The 15961-nt window shown below is 33.5% G+C and overlaps 1 protein-coding gene across 4 annotated transcripts in view; it reads left to right on the plus strand.

Annotated features, from left to right (window-relative positions):
• Positions 1 to 15420, plus strand: part of HEATR5B (HEAT repeat containing 5B) — an 88916-nt gene extending 73496 nt beyond the window's left edge. For all 4 annotated transcript variants that reach the window (XM_059943598.1, XM_059943599.1, XM_059943601.1 and 1 more), the window contains exons 30-36: positions 1064 to 1191; positions 3843 to 3987; positions 4479 to 4745; positions 5911 to 6135; positions 10526 to 10677; positions 11864 to 12077; positions 14687 to 15420. In XM_059943598.1, coding sequence (XP_059799581.1) covers positions 1064 to 1191; positions 3843 to 3987; positions 4479 to 4745; positions 5911 to 6135; positions 10526 to 10677; positions 11864 to 12077; positions 14687 to 14991 — 1436 coding nt within the window. In that variant the 3' untranslated portion in view covers positions 14992 to 15420. The remainder of the gene's footprint in view (positions 1 to 1063; positions 1192 to 3842; positions 3988 to 4478; positions 4746 to 5910; positions 6136 to 10525; positions 10678 to 11863; positions 12078 to 14686) is intronic.
• The last annotated feature ends 541 nt before the right edge of the window (positions 15421 to 15961 follow it).

Here is a 15961-nt window from a genome sequence, read left to right on the forward strand (position 1 = left end):
AAATGCCTTCAGCCAAGAAGGTATATTTTGGTGTGGCATGTTTTGAACTCCTTCATATCTTTCATTTTAATGCTATGGAAAAAATTGTTATAGTTCAGAGAAGGGATAGTAAAAAGAGGATTTTTAGCACAGTTTCTAAATTAACTGAATTTTTTATTTAAAAATTTAATTATTAAAAACTACTCTTTAAAAATTCTCTGTCATGTTCACTCACAGAGCAATATTGAATAATTTTCAAGGGAAAAAAGTAAACTATTTTTTTTCAACAGCTTTTCTTTTTACTTGACACTTAACAAATTGCCCCATAAGGAAATAATAAAATGTAAAGTTAAAGCAAATTTGAATGATTCTTATTTATGATTGCTTTATAGATGCTCTTTTTTTTTTTTTTTTTTTTTATAAATTTATTTATTTATTTATTTATTTATTTTTGGCTGTGTTGGGTCTTCGTTTCTGTGCAAGGGCTTTCTCCAGTTGCGGCGAGCGGGGGCCACTCTTCATCGCGGTGCGTGGGCCTCTCACTGTAGCGGCCTCTCCCGTTGCGGAGCACAGGCTCCAGACGCGCAGGCTCATTAGTTGTGGCTCACGGGCCCAGTTGCTCTGTGGCATGTGGGATCTTCCCAGACCAGGGCGCAAACCCGTGTCCCCTGCATTGGCAGGCGGATTCTCAACCACTGCGCCACCAGGGAAGCCCCTATAGGTGCTCTTTTAACACTTAAGAATTTGTCACTCATTTAATGAGAATTAATTTTATAATTTTCATAAATTTATTCTTAATGTATTATTTTAAAATGTCTTTAAATAACTTCTTAATCAAGGTGACCTTGGAACTCCCCCATCCCCTTCCAATGTGATTATTAGCCTCCTTGCAGAGCTACAACCTGTGTTAAGTTTGGCTGCTTATTTTGACAATCATTTTGAACTCACTTTAAGGCATTAATAAATGTATGTTAAAAGTAATCTGTAAACAAAATTAAGTAGGTGAAAGTGGGGGAAAAAATGGTGTCAAAGCAACAAAGTGTTTTATATTAACAAACCTGTGTGTTTATTTTGTACATTGCAGGCGTGAGTATACAGTTCCTTTGTTCCCCAAGACCTGAGGAGCCTGTTGAACATGTTACAGCTTGTCTACAGGCCTTACACACCTTACTAGATTCTCCTTATGCCCGAATCCATATTGCAGAAGATCAGGTACAGTATATTTCTATGATAGATAATTTATGCTTTGTATTCATCGTATTTATCTTAAGATAATTTTCTCACATATGAAATAAGTATTATATAATAAGCATTCAGGATTTTGGCTTCATCTAAGACCCTATATTGAAAGTTGGATGACCAGGCACAGCTAGACTACAGATTGTCACTGTACCTTCTTTGATCAGTTCATCAGCAGTCAAGTAAAACTAAAAATTTAAAGGATGTCTTCAGGGACTTCCCTGGTGGCACAGTGGTTAAGAATCCTCCTGCCAGTGTGGGGAACACAGGTTCGATCCCTGGTCTGGGAAGATCCCATATGCCGTGGAGCAACTAAGCCCATGCGCCACAACTACTGAGCCTGCACTCTAGAGCCCATGAGCCACAGCTACTGAGCCCATGCACCACAACTACTGAAGCCTGCACGCCTAGAGCCCATGCTCCACAACAAGAGAAGCCACTGCAATGAGAAGCCTGCGCGCTGCAACAAAAAGTAGCCCCTGCTCACAGTAACTAGAGAAAGCCCACACGTAGCAATGAAGACCCAGTGCAGCCAAAAAAATAAATAAAATTAAATAAATAAATAAGGATGGCTTCAGTCCCAGTTAATGATTCTACTAATAAAGGGCTGAAGTGATTCATAAGGCTATTAAATAAATTATGTCACTTTTAAATGATTAAGTTTTATCTCTCATTTAATGAAATTTTTATGCGCTGACTCAAGTACTTATTTAAAAAGTTTAATGAATTGCTTTTTCTAATTTATGTATGGAGTATTTAGAGGATTTTATTCATGTTACAGAACCAAGTTACCACTGGATTTGTTATTCTTTTTAATTAGGAATTTTATTTTCGTAATAACCATTTCTTTGAACACCATACTACCAAATGGTATCACTTGGGATAATTTTCCATAAAACACAAACAGATAAAAAGCAAAGTTCTCATTATTGTATTATATCAAAATTAGTTTTGCACATAGTGCTGCTCGAAAAAAAACCCCAAATGAAACAAAACAAAGCATGTGCTGTGTGATTACAAGCTTCACTCACTGATGAACTCTTCTTGTACCCCAGCCTTGTAGCCTGAAGCTGTGCCTCAGCTAAACTACAGATTACTGCAGGAAACTTGAGGGTTGTTTTCAAATGGTCAAACCAATAAAATTTAATCTATGAATGAAGGTGTGTGACATATTATGTTAAAACCAAAATAACTGAGTGTAAATATAGTAGATTGAATGACATGGTTAAATGTGTATTCCAGAAATACAACAGACATAAATTTGATCACCCCATCAATCTTGTAGTGGTTGATTTTTAAGACATGAAAAGGGAGGAGGGAGGTCAATTATGAGGCCATTTTCATAATTCCAGAGAGATAATGAGTCCACTGGCCTCCGAAAACTGAATAAAGGAAGAAGGAAAGAGGGCCAAGACTGGAACCTTAGGGATAAATAGCAAATAAGGATTGAGATGAAGGAAATAAATCAGCAGTGGAACAACTAGAGAGGAAGGAGGAGAACCAAAAGAATCCAGAATCCAAGTCTGAGTTAATCACCACTAAATCCACAGCACGGGGCATAGGACTTAGCATGTTGTTGGTGCTCTGATACTGACTAAAGACCAGATGCCAGTTTAGAAAAAAACAACAACAGAATTATCAAAGATGAGGGAGTTTCAAGGACAGACAACAGTCTCAAAAGGGACAGAATCCAGTAAATAAGGACAGAAAAGAGTCCCATGGAGGTTATTGGTGACCTCAGGCATAGCGTTTTCTCAGGTGGATCAAGCCAGATTATAGAAGATTGAGGAGTAAATGAGAGAGTGAAGGAAGTGGCAGCATTCGGTCTGGGAAAGGAAGAAACAAGACAGAGACAGAAGAGAACATGGGGGCAGATGGAAGGCTCTGAGAGGTTTTTTGAGGTGTGGGGGGAAATTAGATAGGAAAGACTTGAGCAGATACTTATCCTGGGGAAGAGGAGCTTAGCTAGAGAGCGAGGTTGACAACATACGGGGTATGATTGATGTCCTTGGAGAATCCTTGGGAAGTCAAACAGGATGGGGTAGCAGGCATATGAGGAAAGATTAATCAGTCTTGGACAGGGGCTGGACACTTGATCTTAAGGAAAGAGGTAAAAGTGGCTTTGGTTGCAATTAAATTTTTTTCTCCCTCTGAAATTTGAGGTGGGTTCATTGGATGGGTTTGATGTGGAAGATTGTAAGAGGCTTTTTAAAGTGAGTAGTAAGCGGTAGAAGTTTGTAATAGTTCTGAGATGAATCTGAGAGGGACTCACCAGAATGCCAGAATTTCTGGTAGACTACTCTTGGGTACTTAGGTTGGAAATCATAAATTTTAGTGGCACTGGATGCTAGCAATATTGTTTAGTCCTAAAGAGAAAAGAAATAGGAGAATGACCATTTTTAAATGGAAAAATTATTTAAATACATAATGTAATTTTTGACTGAAAATATGTTCAGATAAAATATGACCCTTTTTCAAGATTGTTATAATATTTGCTACATAGTCCAATATATTAATTTTAGCTACCAAATTTATTTATTTTTACATGTATATTTTCTTAGATTTAATAATATAAATGTATCCTTTGAAATTAAAATTAATTTCTCTGTATTAATTTATAATAGCTGATTGGTGTTGAGTTGCTGAGTGTTTTACACCGCCTCCTACTGACCTGGAATCCACCATCCGTCCAGCTGCTGGTGACTGGAGTTGTGCAACAGATAGTAAGAGCTGCTCAGGATTATTTGCAAGAAAAAAGAAACACACTAAGTAAGCACTAGAAATTACACTAACATTGAAGTAGATTTATTTGTACTCTAATTTTTAAAATATTGATGCCAGGAAGTTGTTAATTAAAAAATTTAACCATACATTTAGAAGCTTTGCAATTGATTTTGCTTTCCTTAGCATGACGCAAATGGAATTGCTCATATTCAGCTATCTTTCACCTTCAAAAGGGTCAACTTCACACGTTTCAGCCTAACATATGTGTTACTCCTGTTATGAAATACACTCCTAATAAAAAATACCTAATAAAAATTTTCGAAGTAAAAAATGAATTGTCCATTACTTTTAAGGAGAGGTAAATAAACAGAATTCTAGTCAGGCAGAGAATTACTCTGAGAAGGACATATGGCATCAGTTAAACATTTAGTTGTAAATTCTTCGAAAGAATTTATTAAGTATGCTTATTGTGTTGTTTCATCTACTATTTTTTATTTTGTTTGCTGGAAATTTCACCAAATTTTCTTTTACCCAAGATGAAGATGATATGGAAAAAGAGTCCTGTCCCGTATTAGGAGAAGGAGGTGACAGTGGTGGTCTTATTCCTGGAAAATCTCTTGTGTTTGCAACTATGGAGCTGTTGATGTTCATTTTAGTGCGGCATATGCCGCATCTCAGTACCAAGATGTCGGACTCTCCAAGTCACGTAGCCACTAAAACTCGTCTGTCAGAAGAAAGTGCTCGTTTGGTGGCAGCCACAGTTACCATACTCTCTGACTTACCATCCCTTTGTTCACCTGCTGGTACGGTATTGATCACTATTTGGAAATGTGTTATACTGTATTAGAGATGAGGTTGCCTTTGATTTTAAGTGCTATTATGATTTATTTTCCTCTTAAATCTTAAAGGAGAAGTAGGGGTTTTTTTAAGGGTTTGTTTACCTTTAGGAGCCTATAAAGAAAGACTAAAGATTTAAGAAGTCAAAAACCCAGGATACCCTTTTCAGATACATGTCAAACAAACTTCAGCAAAGAGGTAGAACCACAGTTTGAGGGAAGACATCGAATGTTAGCAGATAGACATAAAGTGGAATTACTAAACCCTTTATTTTCTGATCTGGTCGCTACTCTTGAGCAACGCTGACAAACTAACAAATGTCAGAGGAGAGTGACAACCAACTTGAAGGAGCAACTAAAAGAATTATAGCTGAAAAAGATAATAGCTGTCTGCAGATACCTGAAGAACTAGTGGATGGAAAAGTAGACTTTCCCTCTGTTGTATCTAGAAGGTAGAGATGGTATCAGGATATATAAAGGTAAATTTCAGTTCAACACAAGCCTACAGATATGAAAACAATGAATTCTCCATCATCGAAGTTCTGTAGGCAGACTACAGTGGCTGCATGTCAGAGCGGTGAAGGGAGTCTTTCATTAAGTGGGTGGTTGATTTGATTACCTTAAAGTTCTTTCAGCTACAAATCCTAGGATTCTTTCATCTCTTTTTGGCTTACCTGTGTAGTCTTCTTATCAGTTTCCTGACTTGGTTACTACATTGACTGACTTAGTACTAAGGTTCACTTAGTACAATGAGATTGATTACTTGTCTTGGAATTGCTACATGATTCACCAAGTTTCTCAGGTACTTCTCAGAGTATTTGGTAGTGTTTTCCTTCTGTTTTTCTACCTTTCTTCCTTATTTTCATTATGAAGGGCATGATTATTAAATAGGTGAAATACTAGAAGTAATAAAAACAAGGCAAGCTGGGAAAAGAAAGAAAATATTTCTTTTGAAATAACTTGTGACTTTCTTTTTTTTTCAAACATTGAATTATAGTAATAGTAATGCAGTAAATTTTGTATAAATACAAGGAAAAGAAATAATATTAAACCATAAAAAATATAAACAATTGAAATAACTATAATATGGGAACTATTAATTATGAGGCAATCTGATTTGTTTTTATTTCAGGATGTATGACAATCCTGCCCACGATTCTGTTTTTAATTGCAAGAATATTGAAAGACACAGCGATAAAGTCTGCAGATAATCAGGTTCCTCCACCAGTCAGTGCAGCTCTTCAAGGGATCAAAAGTATTGTGACACTTTCAATGGCCAAAACTGAGGATACTCAAAAACAGTGGACAGCTCTAATTCGTAGCACTCTCGCATGCATCCTAGAATATTCTCAACCAGGTAATCTAATCAGTTTTAAATTTTTAAAAGTTTATTAGGATATCTGTTCCCTAATAACTAATTGAATGAGCTCATCAGAAAACTGCTATATATCTGAATCAACTCAGAGAAGTATTTTCGTCCCATCTTTCAGATGTGAACTTTTAGTTCCCCATTCTGGATATTGACTCTGAATGCCCTTGTCTTAGCACTTATATACATTTTGGGAGGTTTCCCCAAAAAGAAAGGACGTGTGCATATAAAACTCTTATACATTGTTTTGAACTCCTATATAGTTGCCCATCACTTATATTTATCAATTATTATTCATTCCCCTAACAATGGATATTTTTGTTATTTCTGATTTTTCCCAATTATAAAAATTGTCTCAGTGAACATCCTTATAAATTCCTTATGCACATGTGCTATGAGATTTTCTAGGGCATACCCCTATAAGTGGAATTGACGACACATTTAAATTTTATCAGACATTGCCACATTGCTCTCCAAAGTAGCTGTATGAATTTGCACTTCTACCAGCAGTGCATGATCCCCACCAATACATGGTATTTCAGACGTTTAAATTTCATTATCTGATAAGTAAAACGTACTATCTTACTGTTTTAATTGGCATTTTTCATTTTCCTACTGAGTATAAGCATTTTTCATGTTTGTGTCTAATTTGGGGGAAAATGCTTATTCACATTTTTGTCCATTTTTCTTCTGTGTTTGACTTTTTCTTTCATTTTATTTCTGTGGTAAATGTGAAAGGATTGAAAACAGAATAATAATTAAAGATTTGCCATATTGCCTACTAAAACATTTCCACACTATCTAAAACTGTGGAGTGGGCCCAAGAACGAACAGATAGGGCAATGAAACAGAAGAGATTGTTTTAAAACAGACATTCATCCACATGAGAATATAATACATGATAAGGGCACATTCATTATTCTTCAAATGGTTTGTGTCAATTAGCCATTTCAGATATCAGTTCCAGTTAGGCCCTCTCCTTATATCATGACTCTAAGTAAATATGAGGTAAGTTAGAATGATAATGTAAAATTTTTAAAATAGGTAAACAAAGAAAATATAGGTGACTCCTTTATGTCAGAATGACAAAGGACTATATAAGTGTAAGTGAATGGTAAATATCATAGAGGAAAATATCAGTGTATTGGACTATAGAATTTAACGTCTACCTGTCAAAAGTGATAGCATTAAAAAATGGTTGATAAATCCTAAAAATTCTTATCAGAAGGAAAAAGATTTTTTTCCTGTTTCTTTAATTTTGTATCTATATGAGATGATGGATGTTCGCTAAACTTGTGATGATCATTTCATGATGTATGTAAGTCAGATCATTATACTGTGCACCTTAAACTTATATAGTACTGTGTGTCAATTGTATCGCAATAAAACTGGAAGAAAAAAATTAAAAAAATAAAAGATACCTAAAAAAAAGACAGATCAAAAACTGAAAATAATATTTATGTCAGTGTTAATATCATTAATGTACAAAGAAGTCTTTTAAGAAAGAAGGAAAGAGCACACATTATTAAAAAGGAAATAGAGATGCCCACCAAGTATATAAAAAAGTTAGCCACATTATTATATAAGCAAAGAAATACAAACAAAAACAAAGTAATATAAATTTTTACCTGTAAAACTGATTTTAAAAAATTGTGAGTATGTACAGGTGGAATTGATACCAGGAGAACATTTTCATACTTTGCTGAAGGGAATTAATACAGTTTAAACTTTCAGGGAATCAATTCTGCAAAATATACACAGAGCCTTTAAGAATTCATACTCTGGGGCTTCCCTGGTGGCACAGTGGTTGAGAACCTGCCTGCTAATGCAGGGGACTCGGGTTCGAGCCCTGGTCTGGGAGGATCCCACATACCGCGGAGCAACTGGGCCCGTGAGCCACAACTACTGAGCCTGCGTGTCTGGAGCCTGTGCTCCGCTACAAGAGAGGCCACGATAGTGAGAGGCCCGCGCACTGCAATGAAGAGTGGCCCCCGCTTGCCGCAACTAGAGGAAGCCCTCGCACAGAAACGAAGACCCAACACAGCCAAAAAAATAAATAAATAATAATTAAAGGTGCTAATAATTAAAAAAAAAAAAAATTCATACTCTGACCTTATTGATCAGAAACTTGTGTTCAAGGTTATTTATCACAGTCTATTTTATAATATTGAAAATACAAAAGTGATAAATGTAACTATCTGGCAGTGGGAAAAAATATTAAATATATCATGGTATACTCATTTGGATTATATATCCATTATATCTATTAAAAATCATGTTTATAAATAATTATATATAAAGAAACTAACCCAGACCAGAAGGAATTAATCAAAAACCTAGAAATTAAACTATCGCTAGATGGTAGTATTACAAGTTTTATTTTCTTTCCCATACATTTGTTATATTTTAAACAAACCATGTACTACTTATATCACCTGAAATTTTTTAGTATTAATATTTGGAAGGGAAAACTTTAACTAGTTTTATTAATGTTACTAAAACTATTTAGCTTTATCATGAGTTAATATTTTTCTTTTTAGCATAGATTTTTAACAAACTAAAGAAACATTAAATGCCATAATTATATACGAATGTAAATGTATATGTGTGTACATTGATAGAACAAGAAAAAGTAGTTAAGAATTCATTTAAAAATATAAATACTGTTTCAGTTTTCATGGGGGTGTCCATAATCAATAATCATATTTTTTAAATTGTCAATTATAAGAGAAGGTTTTGATATTTTATCCTAGTTCATTCATGTTAGATGAATTTAAAGGTATATGATAAGATAATTAACTTGCCTACGATAACCTGTCCAGAACTGAATTCTCAGTAGGCACAGTCAGCATGAAGTAGGGATCAAAGCCATGGGTGTATTTTTATAGTAGATGTAAGCAAGGCAAGCAGAATTTCTTGCTTTACGAGAAGAGTTTTGTAATAGAGAATTTCCTTTATGGAAATCATATTTCTTATTATAAATTCTGAGACTTCCACTTTAAAAAATGTGCCAGTGTATGTATGTGAACACACACACACACACACACACACACCCCTCCATGGATGTAATGAATCACTCTTAAGATTTTTTTTCATTAATATTATATAATATAATATTTTTTTATATATTTATATATTTATATATAATTTATTTATATATTTATTTATATATTTATATATATATAATATAATATTTTTTTATATATTATATATATATATATATTTATAAATATATATATTTATATATATATATAATATATAAATATTTATATAATATATATATATTATATATATATAATATAATATAAATATATATATTAAATTAAATATAAATATATATAAATATATATATATATATATAAATATATAAAAATATAATATTTTTTATATATTATATATATATATATATTTATATATATATATATAATTTATTTATATATTTATATATATATATAATATAATATTTTTTTATATATTATAAAATATAATATTTTTTTTCATTTTTAAAACCTTCAATTTTGAAATAGATTTCAAACTTTTTAAAATGTTACAAGAATAATATAGTGAACTTCAGCATACCCTTCTAGATTTCACCAGTTGTTAACATTTGTTGCATGTTTTATTTTTTCTATAATCCACATATTATTATTGTTGATATTATTATTAATTTTGCTGAACCATTTGAGAATACATTGAAGGCATCATGACTCTTTACTCCTAAATACTTCACAGATATCCTAAGAACAAGAACAGTCTCTTACATAACCACTGAAAATTATCAAATTGAGGCAATTTAACATTGATACAGGGCCTCCCTGGTGGCGCCAGTGGTTGAGAATCCACCTGCCAATGCAGGGGGCATGGGTTCGATCCCTGGTCCGGGAAGATCCCACATGCCGCGGAGCAACTAAGCCCATGCGCCACAACTACTGAGCCTGCACTCTAGAGCCCGTGAGCCACAACTACTGAGCCTGCGCTCTAGAGCCTGCAAGCCACAACTACTGAAGCCCACGCGCCTAGAGCCCGTGCTCTGCAACAAGAGAAGCTATCACAATGAGAAGCCTGCGTGCAGCAACGAAGACCCAACACAGCCAAAGATAAATAAATAAATAAATTTGTATATATATAAAAAAAAAAAAAGTCAGAGAGAGAGAGGGTCATTGTTCAAGAATGAAAGATTTTTTTAAATTTTTGTCTTATATTGGAGTTTAGTTGATTTACAATGTTGTATTAGTTTCAGGTGTACAGCAAAGTGATTTAATGATACATATACATATATTTATTCTTTTTCAGAAGAATTAAATTTCAAAACATTTTAGAAACAGCATATTGCTTTCATTTTTATATGTATCAATATTTCATTATTCATATATTTCAGAAGATTCTATGCCTATGCCTGATGAAGTAAGCATGCTAACAGCAATTGCACTCTTCCTGTGGTCTGCTGGTAGTGAAATAATAGGAGTCCAGTCACTGCAGAACGGCTGCATGAGCAGATTTAAAAACGCATTAAATTCATGTGACCCATGGGTAAGTTACACTTAAAACATAGTGTTAAACCTTCCACTTTATCAAGAAAATTTCAGATTGATTCATTAAAATTTGTGATACATCAAATGAAAACTTAAGTATTTGCTATATGACTTTTCAACAGAAAACTGGAAAAGATCACTGGTTTAAGCATTAGGAGAGATATGTATATGTTTATTTATATCTACAGAAATTGCCCAGTATCTAAAATATTTGCTCAACCCTGGCCTATATTGGTAGAGACTTTATGTGTTCTGTTTTTCACTGTTTACATAATGACACATTAAAGGATAAATATATATTATAACATGTTTTAATGGGCCTATTGGAAACTCTGTTTTCTAGAAAATAAGTTTTATTGTTTTACAGTGTTAGTGTCTAAACTAATGATTCTCAAACCTGCTGCACATCAGGAAAAAAAGCAATTTAGTTACATCTACCACTATCTTCCTAAACCAGAGTCTCCAGAAGTGTGGTCCACAGATCTGTATTTTAAAAATATTCCCCAGGCATTTTTTATGTCCAGTGATGTTTCGTAGCTTTTCTTCCACCAAAGCACTGAAACAGTTTCCCCTCAATATTTTTCACGTACGTTGATGTGTTGATGGACCTTCCTTTTTTTGTTTGTTTGTTTGTTTCTTATTAACATGAAGTCTTTCTAATCTAAAGTAGAGCCACTGAGACCTTACTTTCTAGGCCTGGAACACTTAAATTGGTTTAAGCAGTCATTTCCAGGGAATCCAAATGGAGTTGAGGTGTCTAAGTAATATATTTTTATAGCTTTGTTTGACATCATTCAAATATTAGCCTTCCATACTAAATATATTAGGTTAAAGTGGGAGGGAGATTTGTAAATTAAAGAAAGAATTAAAAACACAAATTAGTATTCCTGGTCTCTAATTTCTTATACACTATAGAAATACACAAATTATATTAGCAGTGGTAATTTGGGAGTTAACATATAAGGAATGTTTATTGGTTTAATTTCTTTTCAGTTTTATTTAGTTAGCATGTTGGAAGTTTTATTACTCCATTTCTGTAAGTAGAAATGGCATTAATTCTTCCCACATTTTTATTTTCATCCTGCAGTATTGCTTGTTTTCAGTATATATTAAGATGCAGTGTGATTGTAGAGCAGATAAGAACTGTCACACATGTAAATTAATAAAATGATTTTCTTGTGTAGGTTCAAGCCAAATGTTACCAGCTTCTCCTCTCAGTCTTTCAGCATTCCAATCGTGCCCTTTCAACCCCCTACATCCATTCATTAGCTCCAATAGTGGTTGAAAAGCTAAAAGCTGTTGAGAGAAACAGACCAGCCAGTAATACAGAACTTTTAGCTGTTCAAGAAGGAATCAAAGTTCTTGAAACATTGGTTGCTCTTGGGGAAGAACATAACAGTAAGTATTTTTCTCTAAAAAGCCACTAGTCTAAAACGAAGATTTGTATTATATATAAATCTTCTTTGCTATTTGACACAGGCCATTGCAACAGTAAGTTTACTAAGGGTGGTTACTGTCTGAAAGATTAATGTCTTTGCTCATGATGCTAACAAAATTGAGTTGATTTATGTTTATTTTTTAAGAGCAAGAGGTTAAATTACCGATGGCATTTGAACCCACGGCTTTTTTTATTTTCTAGGAATGTACTCTTTAAGAACCAGGGAAAATATACCTGCCTAATAGATTTTTAAAAATAATATATTTTGGTGTTCATAATAGAGGTGTCAAAGCTTTTTAACAAATAGGACAAATAGGACCAGATTAGCACTAATGATGCCAAACATCCTTATTAAAATACCTCAAAATTTGAAATTTTTAAGTTATTGTTTTTTAATTTAATGAAGAACTACCACATACATCCATTTAACCAGAGACGTATGCAGCTTAAAACTTACTCCTCTTTATTCCCTGCTAAATCTTAATTTCATCACAATCTAAAATTTATCTTAAAAAATATGACAATTATTACAGAAAGACTGTACTTTTTAAACTAGTACATTATGATTGAATGTTAAGCTGTTTCCAGTTTTTCAAGATCATAAATAACTGAGATAAGTATTCTTTCTTTTTATATAAATTTATTTTATTTTATTTACTTTTGGCTGTGTTGGGTCTTCGTTGCTGAGCACGGGCTTTCTCTAGTTGCGGCTAGCAGGGGCTGCTCTTCCTTGCGGTGCGCGGGCTTCTTATTGTGGTGGCTTCTGTTGTTGCAGAGCACGAGCTCTAGGCGCACGGGCTTCAGTAGTTGTGGCACTTAGACTCAGTAGTTGTGGCTCACGGGCTTAGTTGCTCAGCGGCATGTGGATCTTCCCGGACCAGGGCTCGAACCCATGTCCCCTGCATTGGCAGGCAGATCCTTAACCACTGTGCCACCAGGGAAGTCTGAGATGAGTATTCCTGTACAGGTATCTTTGCACACATTTTTTAATTATTTCTATCAGGTAAATTTTTTTAAGTGAAATTACTGGGACAAAAGGAATGCACATTCTAAGGCTTTTAATATATATTGCTAGATTACTCTCCAGATAAAAATTACATCAGTTTTTACTATCATAAAATTTTTCCTCTTCTCTTGAAAGAGTTTCACACAAAATTGGAAAGGTAGTGGAGATTTTTTAAAAGCTACTGCTGATAGCTTACCTATAAAATAATAATCCAGAACTATTACAGTGGAAGAGAAGAATACAGAAGCGATTATGAAAAATGTTGCTCTGACTTGACGAGTAATTGGTTATGGGGACAAGAGAAAGAGAAGAGCCAAATATTACTGTGTTACTTGGAAGAAGCATGGAAGCAACGTTAAAACTGGAAAGGTCAGGAAGAAGAGCTGTTTGGGAAGAGTTGATAAGTTTAGTTGAAACTAGATAGTAACAGATTATTTGGGTAGAAATGTTATGACTGACATCATGGCCCATGTTTGGTAACTCAACATAATTTTATCTTTATTTTTATTTTACTCACTGTAAACTCCATAAACATGGGGACTAAATCTTATTCATTTTGTAATCTTAACACTGAGCTTATTGACTTTTGCATAGTCAGTATTTAAATATGTTTGAGTTGAGTTGACTCTAGAGATCAGTTCCTGAACAGGTGCCCTAATTTAGTTAGGGAAGAGGGTCTTATACTTTTTCAAATAATTCTCTATTGTTTGAATTCTTTTAACAGCAGAATATATTTATGTATTATTCATGAAATTAAATATAGTTTAATAGTTAATTAGACTTCAAGGTTCATTAAATAAATAACCCTTTAATTTTCCATTTAAGAGTCAATTAATTTAAGGTATGAAATAACCAAAGCAGTGTAGCTTCAATTCTCCAACCAATTTCTAGTATTTAGTATTAGTGAATTACATCAACAGTAAGCACCATCACGATTTCTTCATTTTTTAAGGGACTGCTTCACTCAGATAACAGATGTTTTGTACTATAGCAAGACTTCTAAGAGGTAGAATAAGCAATTGTCATTTTTTAAAAATTAAAACTAAATCTGAGTCTAAGTGCCATGCAAAAACCGAAGGGAGATGGTTGCCATCACATTAATGTATATATTCACTCATTCCTTTGATGGTATCCTCCTAATGAATGCTTCAGGTTTCTGTTCCCGATTCCCTCTAATCTCCAACCTCCCTATTCTGGAATACCCTTAAAATTTTCATAATTTTATTCTCAAAATACATTTTACCAGATGACAATTATAAAGTCTTCATTCCTTTTTAACCTTTTAGCCAGTATTTTTTTAATAAAACAAATTAACATAAATGAAAAATATATAATCTTAACAGGAAATCAAACCTGATTTCCTCCCCTAACATGGCTTGGACAATTAGTAAGTATTCAATATTAATTATGAATAATTATTGAGGTCTAAAATTAGATCGTGCACATTTATTTCTATTTTATTATAATTCAGACTACCATAGTAATTGCCTAGTTTTTAAATAAAGGTTTATTGTAATTTTCAGACTTGTGATCATCTTCAGACTTTATCTTTGTTATTTGCAGGAGTCCAATTACTTGCTCTTTTAGTTCCCACTTTGATCTCTTACCTGCTGGATGAAAATTCTTTTGCCTCAGCAAGCACAGCTTCCAAAGATCTTCATGAGTTTGCACTCCAGAATTTAATGCATATTGGACCTCTGTATCCACATGCTTTCAAGACAGTAATGGGAGCGGCTCCCGAGCTGAAAGTGCGTTTGGAAACTGCTGTTCGAGCGAGCCAAGCCAGCAAAGCTAAAGCAGCCGCCAGGCAGCCGGCCCCGGCCGTGCATTCTGCACCAACAATTAAGCTAAAAACAAGTTTCCTTTAATGTGCTGTTCCATTCGTTTTTGTTTATTTTGTCAACTAGCACCTAATTATTGATAGCCACTGTATCATTCCAGTCTATAGGTTCTACTTTATTTGTATATAGGAATTATATGCTTCCAAGTAGGGTAAGTGAAATAATGCTCACACTGGTTTCTGATTTTGAAGGAATGATTTTTTTTTTTATTATGTGGTGAATGTGCTTTCATTTTTTTCCTAATAATGTTTCTCTTTTATTAATTTATTTTTTAAACACTGAGCCATAGTCTTTTAAATTAAATGCAAAAAACTTGTATCATGTAGTTGAGCGGCCTATTGATATTGTCAGGGGAAAAAATAGGTCATATTCAGCATCTGTTATAAAAAAAAATTAATTGAAAAGCAAGCTGAATTTAAATTTTGAAGTAACCAAAATAATGTAAAATGTCGGTTTTGTGGTGTATCTATTAAGAATAAAGTTACATTTTCTTAGCATTTCTCAGAAAGTCCTTACCTTTCAGATAGATCTTTTTACTTTCATATTAGATTACTAAATTATACTTGTGTATATTTTAGTTAACTAAATTAAAACTTTCATTTAAACATTCATTAAAATGTTTCAAATGTGGAATAATGTTCTGGGTTTTTTTAATGGCTAAAATTTGGCCTCACTTATGCTTTGTAATTACAGAGCCTTGAGTCTGGCTCTGATGGTTAGTTTCATTCATCAAATATTTATTGAGTTCCTACCGTGTATAAGGCATCAAGCTAAGTGCTGCAGGGCATACAAAAGTGAATTAGTCATAATTATAGTTATGCCAATCTCTCATGCAATGGGAATTTTACCAGTCAAATAGATAATTGATGACATGAATGTTTGCCACAGTGTTTAGCACACTTTAAACACCAAGTTTTACCACACAGTGTAATATAGACTGAACCTTTCTGAACATTCCAAAGGCATACCTATTCATCTTCTGCTACCTCCTACTTAT

The sequence above is a fragment of the Balaenoptera ricei genome, chromosome 13 (genome assembly GCF_028023285.1).
Source record: "Balaenoptera ricei isolate mBalRic1 chromosome 13, mBalRic1.hap2, whole genome shotgun sequence".
Lineage (NCBI taxonomy): Eukaryota > Metazoa > Chordata > Mammalia > Artiodactyla > Balaenopteridae > Balaenoptera > Balaenoptera ricei.